Source organism: Rousettus aegyptiacus, unplaced genomic scaffold (assembly GCF_014176215.1).
Source record: "Rousettus aegyptiacus isolate mRouAeg1 unplaced genomic scaffold, mRouAeg1.p scaffold_m13_p_3, whole genome shotgun sequence".
NCBI classification, from domain to species: domain Eukaryota; kingdom Metazoa; phylum Chordata; class Mammalia; order Chiroptera; family Pteropodidae; genus Rousettus; species Rousettus aegyptiacus.
The window spans coordinates 171251250-171272166 of NW_023416306.1; the positions used below are offsets into that span (position 1 = coordinate 171251250).

Here is a 20917-nt window from a genome sequence, read left to right on the forward strand (position 1 = left end):
TCCCCGCCGTCGCGGTGGGCACGGGGCACAGGTGACTCGTGACTGCAATGCAACAGGGAGAAAGAAAAAAGCCCCGGACCCCGCTTCTCACGCTCTGTAGATTCGTGCCTTAGTTTCCTCAACTGTGAGCGGGCGTGACAAGGCACACGCCGGGGCGAAGGCTCAACGCTCTGGGGACGCGGAGCGCGAAGCCCCCAGCATCCCCGCGTGGCTCGCCCCGTGGCTCGCCGCGCACTCGCGGTCCGCTGTCGCAGTCTGCCGACCGGCGGCCGCCCCGCGCCCTCCCGCCGCACGGCCACCGCTGCAGGAGCCATGTCTGGAGGAAATGGCGGGGCCGGGACTCGTGTGCGTGCAGATGTTGGCTCTGTGCTGCCAGGACGCCCTCCCCAAGCCGCGGCCGCTCGGTCGGCAGTCGCGGCGTAAAGTTGGGACGGCCGGCCCGTGTGTGGTTTGGGGAGGGGGGTGGCGTTTTTATGGTAAGTCTTCCGATAGTTTAGTCAAAGAATGCAGATCTTAAAAGCAAACAAACATCCTGCAGGGAGATTTTGACAGGGTCCAAAGGGAGCATTACTTTTTAAGTTCTGCAGAAAGCTCTGTGTTGGGGGTGGGGAGGGGGGTGCCGGCCCCTGGGACCCAGAGTCCCACTGTCCACTGGCTGCAGGGTGGGGTGCCGGATAGTCATGACACTGAACCCGGCTGAGTGAGGGTCTGAAGCAAAAATAGCCTGAGCACAGTCTTGCTGGGGGCAAGCGAATCTCGGCTTGGAGCAGGACTGTAAGGCCGGGTGGGGGGGGTCGGGGGGGATGGGAGGGCGGGAGGCTGTGGTGGAGGGGTCAGGGGGGGTTCACTTTATTTGGAGAGAATACGGGTTCAAGTGTGAAATACTAATCTAGGGGAACACAGCTCTGCATCTGTGCTCTGCTCAGCAAGGGCTTCCACTTGGGGGGGGGGCACGTGGCCTGACCCCAGGTTCCCGGTTCAGGGACCCTCTGGACTTGACTCGAGGGGCTTCTGGAGCTGATGCCAAAGTCCTCCACCTCTTGCTTCTGCCCCATGTTGCCCGCGCCGGGTTTTGAGATGCAGGCATGGCGTTGCCTTTAACATATGGGAACGTGGCAGTGACTTCTGTGGAGCGCCCAGCCCCCCTCCTCCAGACCCGCCACGAGGCTGGGGCCCGGGCCGGGGCGGCCCCCGAGCGTCCCTGAAAGGCTGCTGTGTGAGTTGCTTCCTGTCTTCTGCTGGAACACAGAGCCTCACAGACTTCTCGAGTGGGAGGGGCGCAGCCTTTTGGGCTGTCTCGCTGGACCCCAAAGCAGGCACTTAATTCACAACAGCCTCATAGAGACGGATAACAGAATGCTGGTTACCAGAGGGGATGGGGGACGAGGGGAGGGCAAATGGAGAAAAGGGGTCACACATGCGGTGGCAGGAAGAGACGAGACTTGAAGCGGTGAGCGCGCAATGGAGTGTGCGCGGAGAGGCCGGATCATAATGTTGTGCGGCTGACATTATTCACCAATGTTCCCTCCAATAAATTAAATAAATAAAATACAAAAAAGAGTGTGCGAGGAGCCCAGGGAGCCCGGCCGTGTCGCCCGCCGAGTGGGCCGTAGCACACGGGGGTCGTGTGTCCCCCAGCGTCCCTGGGCACCTGTCCTTTCTTGTGCTTTGTTCATCTGAAGATTTTTTTTTTTTTTTGAGCCTTTGTGCTCCACCGAGCACTACTTTATGTCCCAAATGAACCCGAGAATGCCATGTTTTGCTGAGGCTGCGGAGACCGGGCCCCCCGTGACGGGAGGAGCTTCTCTCGGGAGTCCGGCTCCGGTGCCTGGCCCCCTTCTTGCGCCCCATGTCTTCATCCGTGGGCCTTCCCAAGGGGCACCGGTCAGCATGTCCTTCGGCCACGGCCCTGACGGGCTGTGGGCGCCTCTCTGTGCCGCGTGGCGCTCTTCCCCGTGCGAGGCCCCCAGAGGGGGCTGGGGGCGAGCTGGCCAGCCCCTCGGCCCCCGTGCCCCCCTCGCTGTGTGTTCCTCTCTCCACCTCCTGCCCCCACCCTCGCCGCTTCCTTTCCAGCCCGGTGGGAGGGGCAGCTTCCATACAGCCCCCGGCCACTTCCTGACCCTCCTCGGCCCAGGTCCACTCAGGTTTCTTCAAATTAGGGTGCTGATTTGGGCTGCGGAAACCATCCGTGGGTCCCAGCCCAGGTCCGCCCCGGCTGCTCGGGGCGTGTGCGAGGGCCCCAGCGAGCCCCCCAGGCGGGGGGCCGGGGTATACACTGAAACCTTTCAGGGGCGGCTCGGGCTGGGCAGCCAGACAGTTTTGCTTGGATCTCTGGGGCTGCCACGTGGCCATACATTCAAACGCTCTGAGAGTTCTGTGTCTTGAGCCAGCCAGAAAGTGACTTACAGCCCAGAGCAGGATCCGCAGGACGTCGGCTGTGGGAGGCCCCCCAGAGTAAACACTGAGATTTCTGGGAAATGTACCTGAGGCCAGACTGCCGGGAAGAGATGGGGCCCAGAATTCCTGATACTCAGAGCTGGGGCGGCGAGAGGCGCCAGCTTCCCAGCCCCCGCGGGGGGCTCTTCTCGTTCAGTGACAGTCCAGGCTTGTCCCTTCCTCCCACAGGCAGGATGGGGGGCATTCCCGTGTTCTCGGGGCCTGAGCCTGAGGTAGGAGCGGAGGCAGCTGGAGACAGCCCCGCGCGCAGTGGGTGTGCAGCTCAGGCCTCTGAAGTGAGACCGGCAGGGTGCTGGTCTGGCCAATGGTCACTTACCCCAGCACCTGAAACAATGCCAGCCCTAGGTGCCCAGTAAGCGTCCCCTGAACTGAATGGACAAATGCATAAGTGAAACTATCAGGAATTCACCGTTTACAGTCGATGGAACTCAGGCAAAGGGTTCAGAACCTCATCTGGTTCTGAGCGTGCCTGGCTCGAGTGTGCTGCAGCCAGGGGACTGGCTCGGACGGTCTCCAGCTCCAGCTGAGCCTGGTGATCCTCAGGGTCCTTCAGAAGAATGTAGGAGGCTGTCTGTTTTTAATAGTCTGTCTGTCTGTCTTCTTCTGTGTTCAGAGCAAATCTGTGGTGTGTGGATCACTTTCACATTTTCGCAGAGGGGGAATGGGGGGCTCTGTGGGGTGAGGAGGGCAGGACCGTCCTCAAAGGGCAGGGAGCCCCAGAGGCCCTCCGAGGCCCTCCGTCCGCCACAGCTCACGAAGGCAGAGGTGTCTAGGTTGCGAGCCAGTGGGAGCAGGCAGGCTTCTGTTTGCTTTTCTTTATCATCAGATGTGCAAGGGCAGCTTCGTTTACCTAAGGGCAGGCGCCTTTAAGCTCATCCCTTCTGCAAACACCTAAAGGGTATGTTGAACATTCGGGCCCGTGTGTCTCGGAGGGCGAAGCTTTGCAGAGCATAAGCCCGAGCGAGTTGGTGGCCGGGGGCGAAGGCCCAAGGCCGACGGTAACCAAGCCTTGCAGTGACCTGTGGCATTCAGAAATGACCCATGGTGACCTCCAGTCACCCCCAGCGACCCAGCTGGTGAAGTTACCCAGAACAGGGGCCAACGAAGCTTTCTGGTGGGCCCAGGATGCAAGAAGGGTCTGTACCCCGGCCCTAGAGAGGGCACGCAGCGAGGGCCACCCTGGAGGCGTGGCTGCCGCCTCGTGGGCCCGAAAACGCGCCGCTCTCCTCTGCCGGGCCCGCAGCAGTTCGTCCTGAGTCAGGGGGCTGTGGCGAGGGCCTCACGCTCTGCGTTCCCGTTAGATCTGCTCTCCCTGGGGACAGCACGGCTGTCTGCTCGGGGCAGAAGGATGATGCCACCTCTGTGACTGGGCATCTCCTGGGTAACCAGGCTCTGCTGTGAGGGCTTCACACGCATTGCTTCATTTAACCTCCTCGACGACTTGGGAGGTGGGGACTATTATTTTCTCTGTTTTACAGAGGAGGAAACGGAGGCACAGAGAGGCCTAAGGGACTTGCCCGAAGTCAAGCCGCTAGCAGGCGGTGGTATCAGAATCTGACCCAGGGCCTGACGTGGCAGCCTGTGCCGTTCCTGCCTCGCCGGCTGCCCCCTCCCCGGGCTGCGGAGCGTTCATGTCCCGCCAGCGACAGGAGGGCCGGAAGGGAGAAGGGAAGAGGCGGGCCTAGTGTTCCCGGACCGTTCTCATCTGGAAGATCTGTTTCCCCACCAAGCTTGCAAACTGCATCTCAGACCCCAGACTCTGAGACGGGAGGTCCTAGCAAGGAGGAGAGAGGTGGCCCTCATCGGCAGCGGGTACGGAGCGTACCAGGGCAGGTAGCTGAGCTGGGGGCATCCCGGTCCCCAGAGCGCCCATGAGGCTCAGCCAGGAGGCTGCACATGGGAGGACTTCTTCTGTTTTCTCTCTGACTGACTGTGGGGAGTGGCAGAGCCTGTCCCCCAAACTGTGGGGTTCAGCAGCCAAACTCTCAGGCATTTTGGAGAGAGCAGTGCTCTCCTCACCCACCCTCCATGTCACGTAGCTGGGGACACATGATTTGTCTCCCTATTTCATCTTCTCACCTGATGAGGCTGTTTACCCCTGTTCTAAAGACCATGACAATAAGGTTCAGAGAGGTTAACCAAATAACCCAAAGCCACACGGGAGCAGATGGCCTTGCTCCTGAGGTCTGACCTCGGGGCCAAAACCCTCAACCGCCAGGCAAAATGGTCACTTCCCCCAAGAGACCGCCAGGAAAGAAAGCCAGCAGTCGCGCTGGACATCGTCACAGGTGTTACCAGCTCAGGGCAGCCAGGCCTCTGCCCAGAGCGGCACCCGCCCGCATGCCGCGCTCCGCGCTCCGCCCTCCGCCGGCTTCTCATCTCCCTTCGTCTCTAAGATGGCACTGGACGAACGGCCCATCTCTCGGAGAAGACGCCCCGCGTCCCCCCAAGCCTCTCGTTTGCAGATAGATGAGCTTCTGGGCTGTCTCTGGGGCAGGAGTCACGTCGGCGTGCTCCCTTCTGGCCTCTCGGTGGGAACCGAGGGGCTGGGGTGCCTACGCGTGCGGGCGTCCTCCCTCCCCCGGGCACCGCCTGTGCCGGGGACTGCGACGACCCAGAGTCAGCGAGGGAGGGGGGCCGATGCGCCTTCCGGAGCCCACCCACAGCCTCTCCCCACACCGGGCCTGCCCCTGCCGGTGTCCCTTAGTGCTCCTGACCCTCTGCTAGCGAGCGGGTGGCTTCTTGGTGAGCACTGCGACACAGCTATCACGAGGCCTGGCCCAGGGCGGCTGAGGGGGGCTCTGGAAGGATCCAGACCTCGAAGGTTTGAACCGAAAGCGCGCTTGGCATTGGCCCCCTGCCCTTTGCCGTTAAGCAGACAGGTGCCTACGGTCATCCTCCCTGAAATCTAGCACAAACGTCTTCTCTTGGAGCCTCTTGGGTGGGGTGGCAGTTTTTCAACTGTCAGCAATCTTTTAGTTAAAAAAAAAAAAAAGCAAACTTTCCAGTCCTGTTCTACCTGGAATACATTTTCTGCTCTGGGGCCCCTCCCCAGGCCTCCGGTTCTCTGTCAACACCGTAAAGCCAGCCCCCTCCCTAGCCGCAGGCGGTTGAATGAAGCAGTTCTTTGCTCCACCGAAGGAAATATTTCCATGGAGTTGGGCCAAGAAAACCCCTTGCTTGAATCTGGGACTGGCCCGCACCCAAAGCCAGAGGGGCCCGATGGGGGCAGGGCGGGGCGATGTGGCCACGTTTCCTAGTATCAGGATATGACTTCTTCTAAAGCCCAACCCATGACCGAGGCCTGCTTCGCCAAGACCCCGTTCTTGGCCTGCCACGTCTCTAGAAAATGGATTTCTCTAAGCCCCTCCTGCAGGAATGAAACCAGCGAAGCTCATTTTCTCGTTGTTGTTTCCAACTAGGAATGTGCTCCCTTCGATGGTAGGTTCAAGAGACCCCTTCCAGGAACCAGCTGCCCCCCCCCCCCGTCCCCGTCATTCCCACCCTGTGCTTGACGCCTCTGAGCTCAAGAGGGGTGGCCTGAGTCTCTTGATTTTTATTTACTTATTAGAAAAATATTTCGTGTTTGAGGTCCCTAAGGAAGAGGCTCAAATAATCAGTCTTCTTGGATTGTTGCATTTTAAAAATATGCACATTATAAAAGCAATATGTGCCAGAAGAGAAATCCATAAAAGTAGAAAGAAGAAAAATTGCCCAGAATCTATTTGCCTAGAACAACAAATGGCTTTTTGGGATTTTGGGGGGGTAATTTGGGGGTTTTACCTTCCAGATCTTTTTCACTAGCTGTAGTTATGACACAGATCCCCAAAGAGCCATGCTCACCCCCTCTCCCACCTCCCAGAGACCCCAGGATCGAACACGTAGGTACGCAAGCTGCCTGGAAGCCCAGCAGCCCCCCGGGGGGCGAGCTTTATCCTTGGCCTTTTGCAAAAGGCTGGATTTTATTTGTCTTTTAATATCTACAAGTTGGCAAACTCCTCTGTATGCAAAGGTTGGGGCTGCATCCAAAAGTCAGGTTTCAGAGGAGCAGAGTGCTACTGACATTGGGGTCCTGGGGAGGAAAACCCCTGAAGTCCACGGGCAGCCACGGCACTCCTTACTGCCCAACGCCAGGGTCACGACACGGCAGGGACCCTCAGACATCCGACCCGAAAAAAGTGTGGATATGAATCATGTTTGGATCAATGACCAGAAATAAAAGGTGAGCCCCTCACACAAGTCCTTAAACACCACACTAAAGAGGTTGGACTTTGTTTCAAAGGCAAAATCAACTTCTCGAAGGGCTGTTAACATGGGACGACAGCTTGGTGTGAATTCTGGAAGAGCCACTGGCCATGCCAGGACCCCAGAAGATGGGACTGTTCTTCGTCTCCCACTCCCCGAAATTTTTGACCGCTTGACGTCCAGCCCCTCACTTTGTAAGGGGCATAGAGGTCATACCCGACGAGGCCAAGCTCTCCCAGCCCCAAATGGCATCATGGGAAGACTCTGTACTCCCTGCTGCTTCTCTGACTTGGGCTGAGGTCTATGGGGGGGGGGGGGCGGGGTGCTCAGGGAGGTGTGATTTTGGGGAATCTGAATTGGTAGAAGGGGGTTGCAATTAGAGATTGGGAAGGCAGAAGCATCGACCTTCATTTTAGCCATTCGCAGGAGGTATAGAAGGGGTCCTGGAGAGATCTCTGGGGAATGCGACCATTTGGGGGAACCTGGAAGATTGGGGAGGCCTGCCTAGAGGGGCAGACACCTAGGGGTGCTGTCTTGTAAAAGCTTGCAGTATGGTTTTGAGAAGAGAGTGCTTTTACCCTCGCCTGGAAGATGGATAGAGGAGGGCCTTGTCCTCATTTCCTGGCTGAATCTTAGGACCCTTGTCCACTTGCCCACAAGTATGTACATGTGGATGGGAGACTGCTCACACGGCTTTTGAGGGTTCCCAAGTAGGAATTAAAAAAAGAAGAAAAATGTGTGCTTTGAATTAGATCTACGCGGAAAAAAAAAAAAAAAAAAAAAAAAAAAACCCAGGCAGCGGACTAAGCCATGTGTCTGGGACACTGGCTGTCCTCCAGGGCTCTTCAGGAGGGTTGGGTTTCAGCATGCACAGAAGAGAACGCGGCCATTTCTCAACCTGGATTTCCTTGTCTGTTTTGCCCTATAGATATGGATCTGAACCCTCCAATGTCCCTTCCGAGCAGGGAAAGTGTGCGGGACACCGCCGAGTCGGAGGAGCAGTTGGGATCCAAACAGTACCAGGGATTGGCTCTTTCAAGTTCTTTTTTCCATCGCTTTGGACCAATAAATATTTAAAAAGTTAAGTTCTGAGCTCCAGAAAAAGCCAATGAAAACATTTAAACATATGGATTTTTTTTTGAATATTGTGGTTAAACCATACTCGGTCGGATTAGTTTACAGCAGTCTTTTCTTTCCTCTCTCCTCTGCCTTTTCTTTTTCTATCGTTTTCTTTCTTCCTTCCTTTTTTTTTTTTTTTTTTTTTTTGTAGGAAGCCAGAAGGATAAACATGTTGCCATGGAGTTCTGTTTAAAATAAAATACAATGGAAAGAAAAGCAGCATGATGAAGTAACCACATGGACTGCAGGATACACCTGATACTAATTACTGTCATGCAGAATGTTCTGGAAGACATTGACTCGCCTGATGTATACATTCAAACCAAGCAAAGCAGGACTGGGCGGCTCCTTGGGGACCATCTTGTCCAACTCTTTCCTCTTTCCAGATGAGGAAATAGGGGCCCAGGGAGAAGGGCTTGGACTTCAGCCTCCCAGCTAGGAGGGGGCAGAGCTGGGATTCAAACCCTCCGCACTTTTGTGAAAAACACATTTCCAAGGTCCTTTCCTTCGGCCTGTCAGTTAGGCCCTGAAAAAGAGGAGTGGGGTTTACTGTTAACCTTTGAGCTGCAGGCTTAAGAGCCAGGAAACCCAGAAAAAAAAACAAGCAGAAAAGCTGACTTGGCGCTGGGAGGCCCAACTTCCCGCGCGGGGCCAGGCCTTGAGGAGAGAGACGCGCAGTGCATGTCTGGAGTCCCTCCTTCCCCGGGCCTCTCAGGGGCACCCCAACCCAAGCCCGGGCTCCTCCCAGAGCCTCAACGCATGTTCTCTGGGGCCTCAGAGCTGATGCCAGCAGGCACTGTCTCTAAGACAGCCTCCAGGGACCCCGAGTGCGTGACTACTGACGCTCTCTGCTGGCTGCCTCGGCTCCCTCGTAGGCCTCCCACGCACGGGGGGCGAGCTGGAGCCCCCGTGACAATGCGCGCCCCTCGCCTCTGCCCCGGGGAGGCTAGCAACCAAGCCTGCCGGTGTCTGATTGGCCGCGCGGGCCTGACGACTGGAGTTCCTGGCCGCTGATTGGTCTCGGCCCTGTTTGGCTGTTTCCTAGCTATTAATACCGTGGCTAATAAACGTTGTCCTGTTGACTGGGATGCTCGGAGCCATGATTTTTTGAAGCTTTCTTGACGTCTACAGTTGGCGCGGGCCTTCTGGCCTTGGGAGTCCTGCTGGGGGACTTTAGTTTCTGGGGCTCTTTGCATGTTCCCCAAGCTGTAAGCGGGGTGTTCTCGTTCTCCCTCACATTACCTGCCCCCCAAAGCCCACTTTATCCTCATCCCCCCAAATGCCCCTGTGTATCCATACACGAGACGCCGGCCGTGGCTCGGGATCTCTCGTGACCCAGTGGTCCATTTTCACCTCCCTGTCACTTGGCGTAGGCTTTACGAATAGCCTTTCCCCTTCATTTCAGCCCTGAAATCGCCCGTCTGTGTCACAACCACCTCGAGGGACTACTGGGCCGGGGCGGGGGGAGGCCCTCTCTCTGAAGCTATTTCCAACAGCCCCTCCCCAAGAAGCATGGGGGAGCTGTTCTAACTTGATACTCCTGTGGGGCCCCTCTGCCTTACCCCTTTGGGACCCATCCCTCATTCTCACCCCTTTTCTGTCACCAGGCGCTTCATCTTTGCCCTCCCGGCTGCCACCCACCTGTCACCCTAAGATAGATCCTTAGTCCCTTTCAACAGCATTGTGACCTTTGCGGGAGGACATTTGATTGACGGCCCTGCCCGCTTTGCCACTCAGTGCCGGGCAGAGCTGCCGAAGGCACCACCTGTTAAGGACCGAATCTCTCGTGCCAAGTCCCCGCGCAAGAGGCCGTGGAGCTACGCTCTGTCGCAACATGTGTCGCTGCCTGTTTCCCCGGGGTGGTGCGCGGGGGGGGGGGGGGGGGGGGAGATTTTCAAAGTGCACGAGTGGGAAAATCACCTTGATTTTGGGGTGTACCCATGCATCTCCAGATGGGACATAGTCCTCCTCGGAAAGTATTTTCCCTAGAGGGATAGGGCTCACGCATAGGTTCCTATTTAGCAAGCTGGGTTAGGGGATACTCCCCTTGTTAACGTGGAGGACACGGACCCCCTGGCAGAGGAAGGGGAACTGCAGGGTTCTGATACACAGGTTGTTAAGGAGAGCCGGGACTCAAAACCCGATTTTTCTGACTCGGAGATGCTATGCCGAGTCCTCCGTGTCAAAGGTAACCAATCAGAAATGGGTGGGTGGGCTAAAAGGGGGCGACAGCCGCCGACTTACACTTGGGTACCGCTTATCTTGCCCGGGGCATTTTATTTTCCCGGACAATGAGCGGGACGGACGCATCATTTTCTTTCCCTAAGGACGCGTCCTTTAACCGAGGTTCCGAAATTGCCAGGTGTGTGATCGGCTGCCCCCTGCACCCCGATTCTGCCCTTGGCCCGCCCGAGAAAAACCACCCCGGGTCCCGTTCCCTCAGAAAATTGTGCACACGGATTGCCCTGCCTGGCGAGCGGAATACGTGGAGGGAAAAGGCCCCCGCGAGCAGAGGGTGTTGGTCATGGCGGCGAGGGCCACTGCGGCAGAATTTTTTCCTCCCTTCTTTGCTGCAATCTGGGTGCGGCTAGAGCAATTTGTCATAGAATCTGGGGGGCTCATTTTTCTGGCCAATCACTTTTGGAGAAATGAGCGCATTGCAGCAGAATGCGCTGACGTCAGAGACCACCCCTTCTGCGCCTCCATATAAACCCCACCCAGCCAGCCCCTAGTGCAGACGGCGGAGAGCTGGGATGGAGCGCGCCTTGGCCCGCCGGCCTCGGCTGCAGCTCCTCCCGAGAACCGGGGCGCCCACGCGAGAATCTCCTCGCCTGGTGAGTGGTTCGCCATCCTTCCCTGAAAGGATGTGCAAAAGGAAGGCAACACCCCCTTTCGGATGGGGCTCTGTCCCGAACACACCGCAGGACAGACGCCGGAGACCTTCTCCTGAAGGTGGCCACCTCGCCTGTTCCCCGAGCGTCGGCAATGAAACGCTGTCAGGAAGGAAAGTCTCGAGGCACATTTTCCCGGGGGGAGTCAGGGCCCCTTTCCCGTTCAGTTCTGGAGAGTAGGCTGGGCGGCGGGGGCATAAAGTGAGAGGAGAGTGGGAGGGATCACGCCAAACCGTGTCGGAATCCAGTAGCTCGCAGTCACCGGGGTCCAAAACCCAGATTTTCTGTGCTCGAAGCCACCTTCAGAATCACGAATGGTGGGAGATATGGCGGCGGATGCCTTCTGCATGCCCCACTAATTAGGGGGGAAAGCGTCCGAAGAGAAGGGTCTCCTGGGCATACCCCCCCCTTCAGGTCCTGGCCAGCTTCTTGGTGGCCCGTAGGCGTGAGGAGTGTAGAGGTTCCTATTCGCGAGGGATTCCCAGGGCGAGCACACGGGTTTAGTAGAGAGCCGCCTCCAGTCAAAAATTAAGAGTAAAATTTCTAACCGATAGCATCTGGTTTCACCCTGACCAACCGCCGTAACTGTGGAGAGAGATGGCGCCCAAGTGCGAACCTGCCAGAAGCCCCTCGTATCGGTTCTGTAGAGGAGGGCGGCTGGGGGGAGGGTCAAGCAATTGGGAGGCACAAGCTGGGGGGTGGGTCGGCGTAGAGAAAGCCGTGTTCTTGGGTCCGGGAAGCGAGCGGGAAGAGAAATACAGAAAAGGGGGTGTGTTTCGGGGGGGTCTGGGCACACTGGGAGCTGGAATCGGGGGTTGGGGGATCTTTTTGGCATTGCGTGATTGTCGCTGGAAGATTCTGACATGTTGCGGGCTCTTGACTTTTGGTAAAGTTGCCTTTTGCCGTTTCCTTTGTCCATGTCAAGCCTCTCCCCCCCCAAGCTGCCCCCTCCCCACTCGGGGCTGGCGGGCTTGGGAAGGGGGGGGCGCGAGCGAGTTGCTACGTGGCAGGTTTCTGGAAGGTTTTCCTGCTGGCCGCTAGAGGGCGCTGGTGGCACTGCGGAATTTTGGGGGGCGGGGTGGGGAGGGGAGGTGGCCTTTGTTCTTCTGCTGGAGGGGGTCAGGCTCGAGATTTACTGGAAAATTCTGGATTCGTTTACCTAAGGGGGAAATGTTTTAAGATCCCGTGGATCACTGCGGAGCGGCTTCAGGGTTCGCGCTGGGCGGACGTGCCGTGATCCCGCACTGGTTGTGTGACTTAGCGGGTCGTGGAAGAACGTGGATGCAGATTAGTTTATTTCAGTTGGTTTTGATTTCGGGGGGCCTTAGGAAAGTATGGCTTGTTTGAGCAGGATAAAGAGACCGTAAAAAATGGTTAATTAGGCGCCGTCATGCGGGGTCTTGAAATTCTTGGTGTGGCGAAGAAGGAAGGCGGCGGGATGGGCGGGGGCGGGCGGGCGACGGTGGTCTGGAGGATTTTAGGTGGTTTTGGCCGCCTTTAAATTTTCTAGCGATACCATATTTTGTACGATGTGTCCACAGACCACAGAAATGAGCGAAAATGTATCGAGAACTGGGTTTTGAAATTGTTAATTAATTTGTTTAATTGGATTTCCTGAAGGTTGAGACCAAGATTTCTGTTTTTACTTATTAAAAGTGGAATCCTGTTCTGGAAAGACCCTTACGGCGAGTGTCTCCCTGATACTCTCATGTCTCTCTGGTGGAGAGTGACTCGCACAGTTTCGGGGTGCAGAAGGCCCCCCTGGGCGTGTATGTGGGGGTGCACTGCTAGATTTCCACAGGTGGATTCTGGCCAGTGATGGCGGGTGTGCGTTTTAGGGGACGTAGCAGCCTTGTGCGAAGAGCTGGCGTGGGCTCTGCCCACCCTCCTAGTCTGAGACCTGTTGGGCACCCCTCCCAGCCCATCCTTTGCCAGCTGTGCCTCTTGCAGCTGCGGGCCAGGCGAGGGCGGGAGTGCTCCTGCTGCGCGCGCGTGTGTGCGCGCGCGCGCGCCGCAGGTGGCTGTGCTCTTGGACTCTGGGTGCTGATCGCGCGCCCCCTAGCGGTGTGTGCCTGCAAATGGCTCTCGGCCTGCCAAACTGGGCTTGAGGTTGCGCATGCGCACACAGCTAACACTTGTGCCCTGTCAATCAACTCCTCCTTACCCCCTCCCACTTCTCTCCCTCCACCCCCTCCCATTCTCCTCCCTCCTCCCCTCCCATTTCTCCTCCCCCCTCCCCCTCCCATTTCTCCTCTTACCCCTCCCACTTTCCTCATCCCTCCTTCCCCCCTCCTCTCTCCCATCCCTCCTCCCTCCCTCCTCCCTCCCCCCTCTCCCCTCCTTCATATCCCTCCCTCCATACCCCTCCCACTTCCCCCCAACCCCTCCCTCCTCCTTCCTCTTCCCACTCCCCCCTCCTTTCCCTGTGACTGCCCAGTCCCTCTGCTGTTCCTGTGCTGGCCGTTAGAGGTCATCATGACGGTTTCTAACCTGGCCCCTCCCATACCATAGGGTCTCTTCAGAGATGACATCACCGATTCACCTCCTCGTCTGCAAGGATCACCTCTCGATGCCCGACTGCAGCCAAGGTACTTGCCTTTCATATCCACCTGGTGGTACTCCACCCCTCCTGTGGCAGCGTTTACGCGGCATGGTGGTGGGTCGGGGGCCCCATCCCTGCCTGCCTCCCTCCCTGCACCACCCCCGGACCCGTTAGCAATTAAAAGACAACTTTAAATTTTAATTAATTAGTTCTAGTTGTTATTAATTCATTTAAATTTTAATTATTACCTAGACTTGGACTTTCCGTTGGATCTTCTAACCTTTGATCAATTGCAGAGGGCAGTAGGAGCTCCGATCCCTGGACCCCACCAGCATACGAAGCAGCCGCTGGTGGAGACCCCCCGGCGCCAGGACCGCGGAGGACGAAGAGGACCAGAACTGCCCAGCCAGCTGTTCCTCTTTATGGCTTAAACCAATGCCCTAGTGAGGGGGCATTGGCCGTTAACCCCTGACCTTCGCTATGCTCGCGCCTGTTGCTATGACTACTTTCCTTTAAGTCTCTGCTTGTGTTAACGTGCCAGCGACCTGGAGTGTTTCCCTTCCCACGAAGGTGTCAGTCTTTCTCGCTGACCCTGTTGTTGCCCGTACGATGTCTTGAATGGAAAGATCCCTTTGGGAACTTCTCAGGAGGGGGACCTGGGCCAAGGGCTCCACCAGCATCTCACTGGCAATTCCAAGGCCCAGGTGGGCTTCTGGAACGAGCATGAGCTCCGACGCCATGCTGCTGAACTGCCAAGGGCACCCTCACCCTTTAGATCTCCCCTACTCTCTGAGCAGTGGGGAGTTAGAGCAACCTCCTAGGGCTGTTGTGAGTATTAAATGAGATAAAGCAGCCTCGGGCAGGGCCGGGCATAGAGGAGGAGGTCCGCAAATGTTTGTTGAAACAAAAGTTTGGTAGGTGAGTCTGTTGCCACCGTATCACTTTTTCTCACGCCTCTCATTTGTTCTCCCACAGCACTCGGAACAGCCCCTGTCCACGGGGCTCTCCTTGCACCAGGTAGGGACCTTACCAAGACGGGTGACTGACGGGCTGACTTGAGTAGGAACATGAATTATGCATGTGGTCATTTCCAGAGCACTTTCTGTGTCCCTTGAATGTTATTTCTGTGCAGACAGACGGCTATGTGAATGAAGCAGCCTCACTTACAGATGAGAATGAGTCCAGCATTGATTTGAGTAATTCAAAAAAAAAGAAAGAAAGAAAGAAAAAAGAAAAAAACACTGGGCGGGAGCTGAGTGCCCCTCCCACAGGGAAGGGTTTATTCACATTTATACCCAGGGCACTGAGGCTGGAGGAATGTAAGTGTTTTGTCACATTGCTGGCAAGGGAAGGGGTCAGAGTTGGACCCCGGGTGCCATTGTAGCTGCCCCTTACCCCCCCACCCCGCCCCAGCCGGCCCAGCCTTAGACTAAGAGGCTTTTGATTTCCAATCAAGCTCTTGACAATGGGATAGCCTGTTTGAGATCCCAGCTGCCCGGGGTGGTCTTGGGGGGTCTGGGTGGCCCCAATGCTGGTACCATGTGCTGGCTCCACCTCTCATGATGGTGTGACCTTAAACAAGTCGTGTGACCTTAAACAAGTCGCTTAACTTCTCCAGGTCTCAGGTCCTTTCATGGTCTAAGTGGGGATTAACACACAGCACACATGCACACAGCACACACACACACAACATACACACAACATACAACATACACACAACATACACACACACTCGCCTTTCTCTGCCCCATGGGGCGCATTTGAAGACTAAATGAGGTAACTTGCCAGCAAAGTGCTTTTTGTAAATTGCTATGGAAAGTGCGAGGTCCTTAACACACGAGGTCGTCTCATTGTTCTCACGCCCAGCCCCAATTTCCTGCAGTAATCACAGGGCTGGCACCCAGTAGGTGCTGTGCGTGTGTGCGTGTGTGCGTGTGTGTGCGTGTGTGTGAGCGTGCGCGCGCGTGCGCGCTCGACAAATTCCAAAGCGAATTAAAGAATAAATTCAACAAACATTTTCTGGAACACCGACAATATGCCCAGCGCACCAGGCCTGGTATGTGCTACACAGATGATGGCTACAGTCTCTCGGAAGCTAATTGGGTTTCCTCATTGGACCAGCACTTTCTTTGGTCTCCTTTTAAGCCAACCAGTTTTGTCCGGACAAGACAAAAACAACTCAGGCCTCTTTAGAGAAGCCCAGCTTGGTGCAGACAATAGCTCCGGGCATCTGAAAGGGCCTGATTGGATTATGTGGCAAATGAAGGTGGAAGGATGACTTGGAAGGTGACAAATGAAGTGGGCGGAGACCCGCTTGGAGTTAATCCAGGCTATTAGGAGGGAACCTTTTGTCTTCCAGAGGCTGGCGGGAGCTTTTACCACTGGTTTTTACATCCTTCATGTAAGGACGCATAATTTATGGTCAGTGCGAATCCAGGCCCCGTGCGATTTGAGTGGGCTGTAAAATTGCGCGTCCCACTACCAGTGAGTAATTACAGTGAAAGCTTCTGTCCCCCCTTTGCGGTTTGGCAAAGGCCTTTTTGCAACTGTCAATTCATTTGAACCTCACAACTCCCTGCCCCTTACTCGGGGGCTGGCCTGTCACCTCCCAGGGGAACAGAGGCTGTCAAGCGGCTCTGCAGATTGGGTCCAGTGACACATTCGCACCCCTCCCGTTGCCTCTTGTGTCGTCAAAGAAAGAGGTGTCCTCTGCCCTGGTCCCTCCTTTCTCAGACCCTGGCCCTCCCTCCTGCCGCCTGGCACACCCTCCGATTTCCTAACTGCCCTCTCGGCAGCCTGAGCCTCCAGGTGCCACCTGTCTCCTCCGGCCGCCACAGTCTCTGTCTTTCCTTCGCAGCTGCGCTTCTCGACAGGCCTGTCCACACTTGCTGTCTTCCTTCCTCACCTCCAATTTCCTCTCCAGCCCCCTGCTGACTCCTCTCCTCCGTCGAACGGCTGTCACTAAGGTAATGGCTTCTGTTTCTGGCTCACGGACACGTGGACACTCGGACACGTGGACGTGCTTCCCGTCTTCCTCACGTGGCTTTTGGCCCTGGTTCACACCTGGTGACACACACTCCTGTAGACTTTGCAGGGGACACCCGGAACCCCTAGACCTGGCACGTGCACGTCTCCCAGCTTCTGGAACTTCATGTCCTCCCGTCTGCGCCTGGCGCGGAGGGCCTGGGGCAGGTCCATCTCTCCAAGCCCCCTTTTTTTCCTCAGTTGTAAAATAGCATTCATAATCTTCACCTGGCAGGTCAGGTGGGCTACCTTGCCAGGAAGAACCAGGCAGTATTTCGGGGTCTTGAAATAAGATCGATCAAGTACTCGTGAGAAAATATAATTAGAGTCACCCTCAGATTTCCTTACAGGTTACGTTCCCACGGGGAAGACCACAAAGAAGAGGGGAGGGGGGAGTGGGAGAGCAGAAAAGAATTAAAGCACTAAGGAAAAAAAGTAGGGAGGGGAGACTTAGAAAATATTAATCTACCAAAAACACCCAGAGAAAGGTTTCCTCTTGTGTCGGGGTTGGGCTAAAATAAACAGGAAAAAGGTTTTAAATTGATTATCCCGGGGACAAATCCCAGGAAGCTTTCAAATCAAATTGCCCCGTTTTGGGGCTTTAAGTCCTTCCAAGTTTAACCTCTTTACCTCCTTCATCCTGGTTAAACCCTCCCCGGCCCCTTTGCTGGTGATTAAATCCCGAAGGTACACGGAGTCTTTCAATGAGTGAATGGCCGCAGAAAGCCCCCTCCCCCCAGCTGCGGTTTTCAGTTTTATTCTACTTTCCGCCCTTTTCCCCTAATGAACACGGGGCTAATCTCGGGCCTTGTCAAGGAAGAGGCTGTTAATGAGGTAGCTGGCTTCCAGGGGTTGTCTCATGAGCCTCCTTTGTCTGCAGAGAAAAAGCGCCCTGATTGTCATGATGAGGTGAACTGGCGTCTGCAGGGCAGGGGCGACGCGGTCTCCAGGCCACGCTAATTTTGGGGCCGGAGCCGGGGTTTCCTTTGCTCTCATTTAAGTTTGGGTCTGGTCCGTTGAGCGGGGTGGGAGGTGGAAGGCCGCTTTGGGGACAGGGCTGCTTTGCAGGAAGTGTCTTTGTTGGCCCCGACACACAGCTGCCTTGGCCAGGCCCGGTCCTCTGGGGCGCAGGGCCCCGGGCACGCGCCTGACGAGTTTCTAAAGCCAGCGGCCATTAAGAAAAGCACTTTTAGGCACCAAAAATGGTAGGCAAAGCACCGAGTCGTAGGCATAGACCCTGTAGGAGTAGCACAGTCTTCATGGGCTCCCCAACCAGGCCAAAAAAGTGGACATTGCAGCCCAGAGTCCCCTCCCCAGTCCGCCCCCTCCACCATGGGAGGCCGTGCTTAGGGCTCACATTCGGGTCCCATGCAGAGGTTCAGAGCGCAGTGAGTCGAATGCAGAGGGGACATTGCGAACTTGGACTCAGGACCAGAGCCTGTGGCACTGCTGCCCTCCCTGGTCCCCCTCCCACGTGGCCTGCGCCTCCTGCCCCCCGAACCTCCTGTCTGGGTCCTCGAATGCCCCTAGCTGGTCATGGTGGCAGGTGTGTCCCTGAGCCTGAAACTTGCTGCTGTGTGTCCTGAGTTTTGGACATTCCTTGACCTGAGGTAGATCCATCAGGTCACTTAGGCTGAACTTCAGGCTCTGGCCAGACCTGCGGCCAAATGGGAAAACCTCGGGCCAGCGAGGTGGTTGAGCAAACAGCTGGGTTAGTGGGAAACCCAGTGGGCCCCCCTTGTCTGCAGGCAGAGGGGTCTTTGTGGGAGACCTTCTGCCCGAGTCAGCAAACCCCCAAATTAAAAGCGTCAGAGGGTGCCCCACCTCTTGGTGGAGGTGGCAGGTTTTTTGAAAATGGGGCTCCCACAAAAACTCCCCCCTCCATCCAGCTCCTGGAGGGAAGTGATAGAGCAGCTCCTGGTGTTTTTTGAGCAAGAGGACACGTTTTAAGTAGGAAAAAGTAATCCGCGGGACCCTTCTTACCTCAAACACGTACCAATTAAGGTGCGAGCTCAGAGGAGTCAGTGTTCTAGCGTGCCAGGGTGGCAGGCGTTAGGATCTTGGGGGTGTCGTGCTCCTCCCTGTAGAGCCCATTGGTCTCGGCATCTGTCGTTACGTGAATCCCGGAGGCTGGGTGACGGGGACGATGTGGTTTCACCTGAACTAGGGGGGGCCAGGAGATGTCACTCCGTCAGTCTTCTGAGTTTCTTTCTGGTTTTCTGCTCGCACCTCCACTGTCCACCCTCCCCTCCCCCCCCAATCTCCCTGCAACCCTCCACCCTGTCTCCTAACCTGGTCCTCTGGGGTGCTCTAGGCCAGCCCACAACTCCCTTGGGTGTCCCAGGACCCGCCTGGCAACACGTGGGGCTCAGTAAGAGTATGTGGGATGTATGTTTGGACAGGTGAGTCAATGAAGGAACTTGACTACCACACTGAGCTGATAGGTGGGACTTGCCGGGGACGCCAAGAGCTGTAGGTCAAAGGGTGGAGGGCGGGTTCCGAGTCGCCTCCAGCCCCATTGGGGGGCCGATCAGTCTCACGCCTTCATTCACTCACGCGCTCACTCCTTCATTCAACAGTTGATCCTTACTGAGCAAGCCCATAGCCCGGCCCTGGACTGGGCTCCCGCCACGCTAGCCTGTCCCTTGATGGCCTCAGCCCCTCGGGACGGTTGGCCGGGGGGTTGCACTCGCTGTGGGCGGCCTCACGGCTGACCCTGCGTTGGATGGTGGATCCGTCCTCTAGAAGTTAGGAAAGTGGGCAGTGTGCGGGGCGGGCGTGGTCGCTTCGGCCGGTCGGCCGTTGACCTTAACAGGCCCCCCAGGAGGCTCGAACATGCCCATCGCCGGGGCGCGGAGCCTCTGGGGGCCAGCCGCCCCGCCGTCTCTGCTCCACTCCCCTCCCTCCCCCCCCTGTAGCTGAGTGCTGAAGGCTGTCCGCTCCTCGCCGTCATGGAGCACATGGACAGCTGTGGCGTGTCTGCTCAGGCACTGGCCGTAGAGGTCTCCCTCTTGAGTTGGGGTCGGCGATCTGGACCCCTCCCTCCATGGTACCTACCTCCCCCCCGCTGGGGCTAAATCCAGCTCTGCTGCCGCCCCCCGTTGTCGGCTGGGGCCTGCGCCGTGCACAGGACACGGCTGGGAACCTCCAGGGAGCTCCGTAGGCTCCGCCTCTGCCTGGCTGCCTACCTGCTCTGTTCTACCTGGCGGCTCCTCCCCCTGGCTCTCCGCTAGCCAGGTTGGTTGCCCACCTGGAGCCTTGCTTGCCACAGTCTCTCGCTCGGCTTGACCGACTGCCCCCTCTCTGTGCCTGAGTCGCCGGTCCATGACCGTCTGGGCCTCAGCCGCCCAGCCCTCTGCCTCACAGGTCGGTTTTCCTGGCTGAGCCCACACCTGTGTGACCCGGCCTTGCCTGCTGCCTAACCCCCCTTCCACCTGTTTACTCTGGCCCTGCCGCTGGGTCCACGTATTCCTCCCCCAGCGCTAGAAGCCACCCCTCAGCGCTGCCCAGGTTGCCCGGCAGGTCCGCAGTGCCCGCAGGGGACAAGCCCCCGCTGGCATGCCACCTCTGACCGCGCTCAGACGCCGCCTCCTGGGGGCTCGGCTCCCCGGGGCTCGAGTGACACGTGTCCCGCTCCTTTCCCCCTAGACCCGTTCTCGTCGCGCCCAGGCGGGTGTCCCCACGGCCCGCTCTGGCCCCGCACGTCCGGGCTCCGTCCCAGGACCTGGGCCGGTTTGGGGGCTGCCGCCCAGGCCTGCGGCTCCGCTTCTCGCACCTTTTCCCGCCTTTGCTCATACCCACGAGCCACCTCCCTCCACCGAAAACCAACTCCAGGTGAGACTGGGCTCAGTGCCTTCTCTTGATGCATGTGAGGCTTTTCTGGGTTGCTCACCTTCCGGTGATTCTGACTTTCTGCCCCTCCCCAAGGACAGCGGCTGCGACCCGGCTGCGTTGGCCGAAGACCCGGACGGAAGAAGCAGGAGCGCCCCCCCCCCCACCCCCCACCCGCCGGAGGACCACCACCTCGGACCCCGCCTTCTCCCTGATGGTCACCTGACGCCTCATGCCTCCTTCCTGGTTTGGGGTGAGTTTCTGTCTTTCTCGGGACACTAAGATTTCATTAGGGCCAGCTCACCTCACTCAGCTCAAGAATGTACACATTTACTCTGGGGGAGGGCCACTGCTTCCAGCTTAACTCGGGGGGCCTGGGGGCCCGGAAGCTGCCTCGCCTCCCCAGCCAGCGTGTGTGGGGGCCACCTGGGTCGCCGGCGTGCTGTGATCCCGTACGGTAGGTAAACTCTGCTCTGGGACCCTGACATCCAGCTCTGGCCAGGCACATAGTAGGTCCACAACCAAGCGTCGCTCAGCACGGTGACGCCATGAACACAGTATATTTGTTCTCCTACGCACTGCGCCCCTCCTCCCGCTGCGTCCCCGTTTGGAGACGTGGAGATATGAATGCTCGTCTACTCTGTAGCTACAGAAACATTTCTCTCCCAAGCCATGGTAACGTCCGCTGCTTAGAGAATGCTGGCTCCTCACACGTGAGGCTTTGACAATGTCCTTTAATCAAATAGTGGTCTTTGAGTGAGTTCTTCTCTTGGCCTCTTTTCCTCACCCCTGAAATCTCAACGAGATG

General features: G+C 57.3%; 1 protein-coding gene across 1 annotated transcript in view; it reads left to right on the forward strand.

Moving 5' to 3' along the window:
* LOC107497568 (nascent polypeptide-associated complex subunit alpha, muscle-specific form) overlaps nucleotides 1-20917 on the forward strand; it is a 41961-nt gene that overhangs the window by 1572 nt on the left and 19472 nt on the right. Inside the window, exons 2-7 of the mRNA XM_036239555.1 lie at nucleotides 9559-9683; nucleotides 10543-10655; nucleotides 14178-14271; nucleotides 16112-16220; nucleotides 19927-20112; nucleotides 20206-20362. Of these exons, the coding sequence (XP_036095448.1) occupies nucleotides 9559-9683; nucleotides 10543-10655; nucleotides 14178-14271; nucleotides 16112-16220; nucleotides 19927-20112; nucleotides 20206-20362 (784 nt within the window). The remainder of the gene's footprint in view (nucleotides 1-9558; nucleotides 9684-10542; nucleotides 10656-14177; nucleotides 14272-16111; nucleotides 16221-19926; nucleotides 20113-20205; nucleotides 20363-20917) is intronic.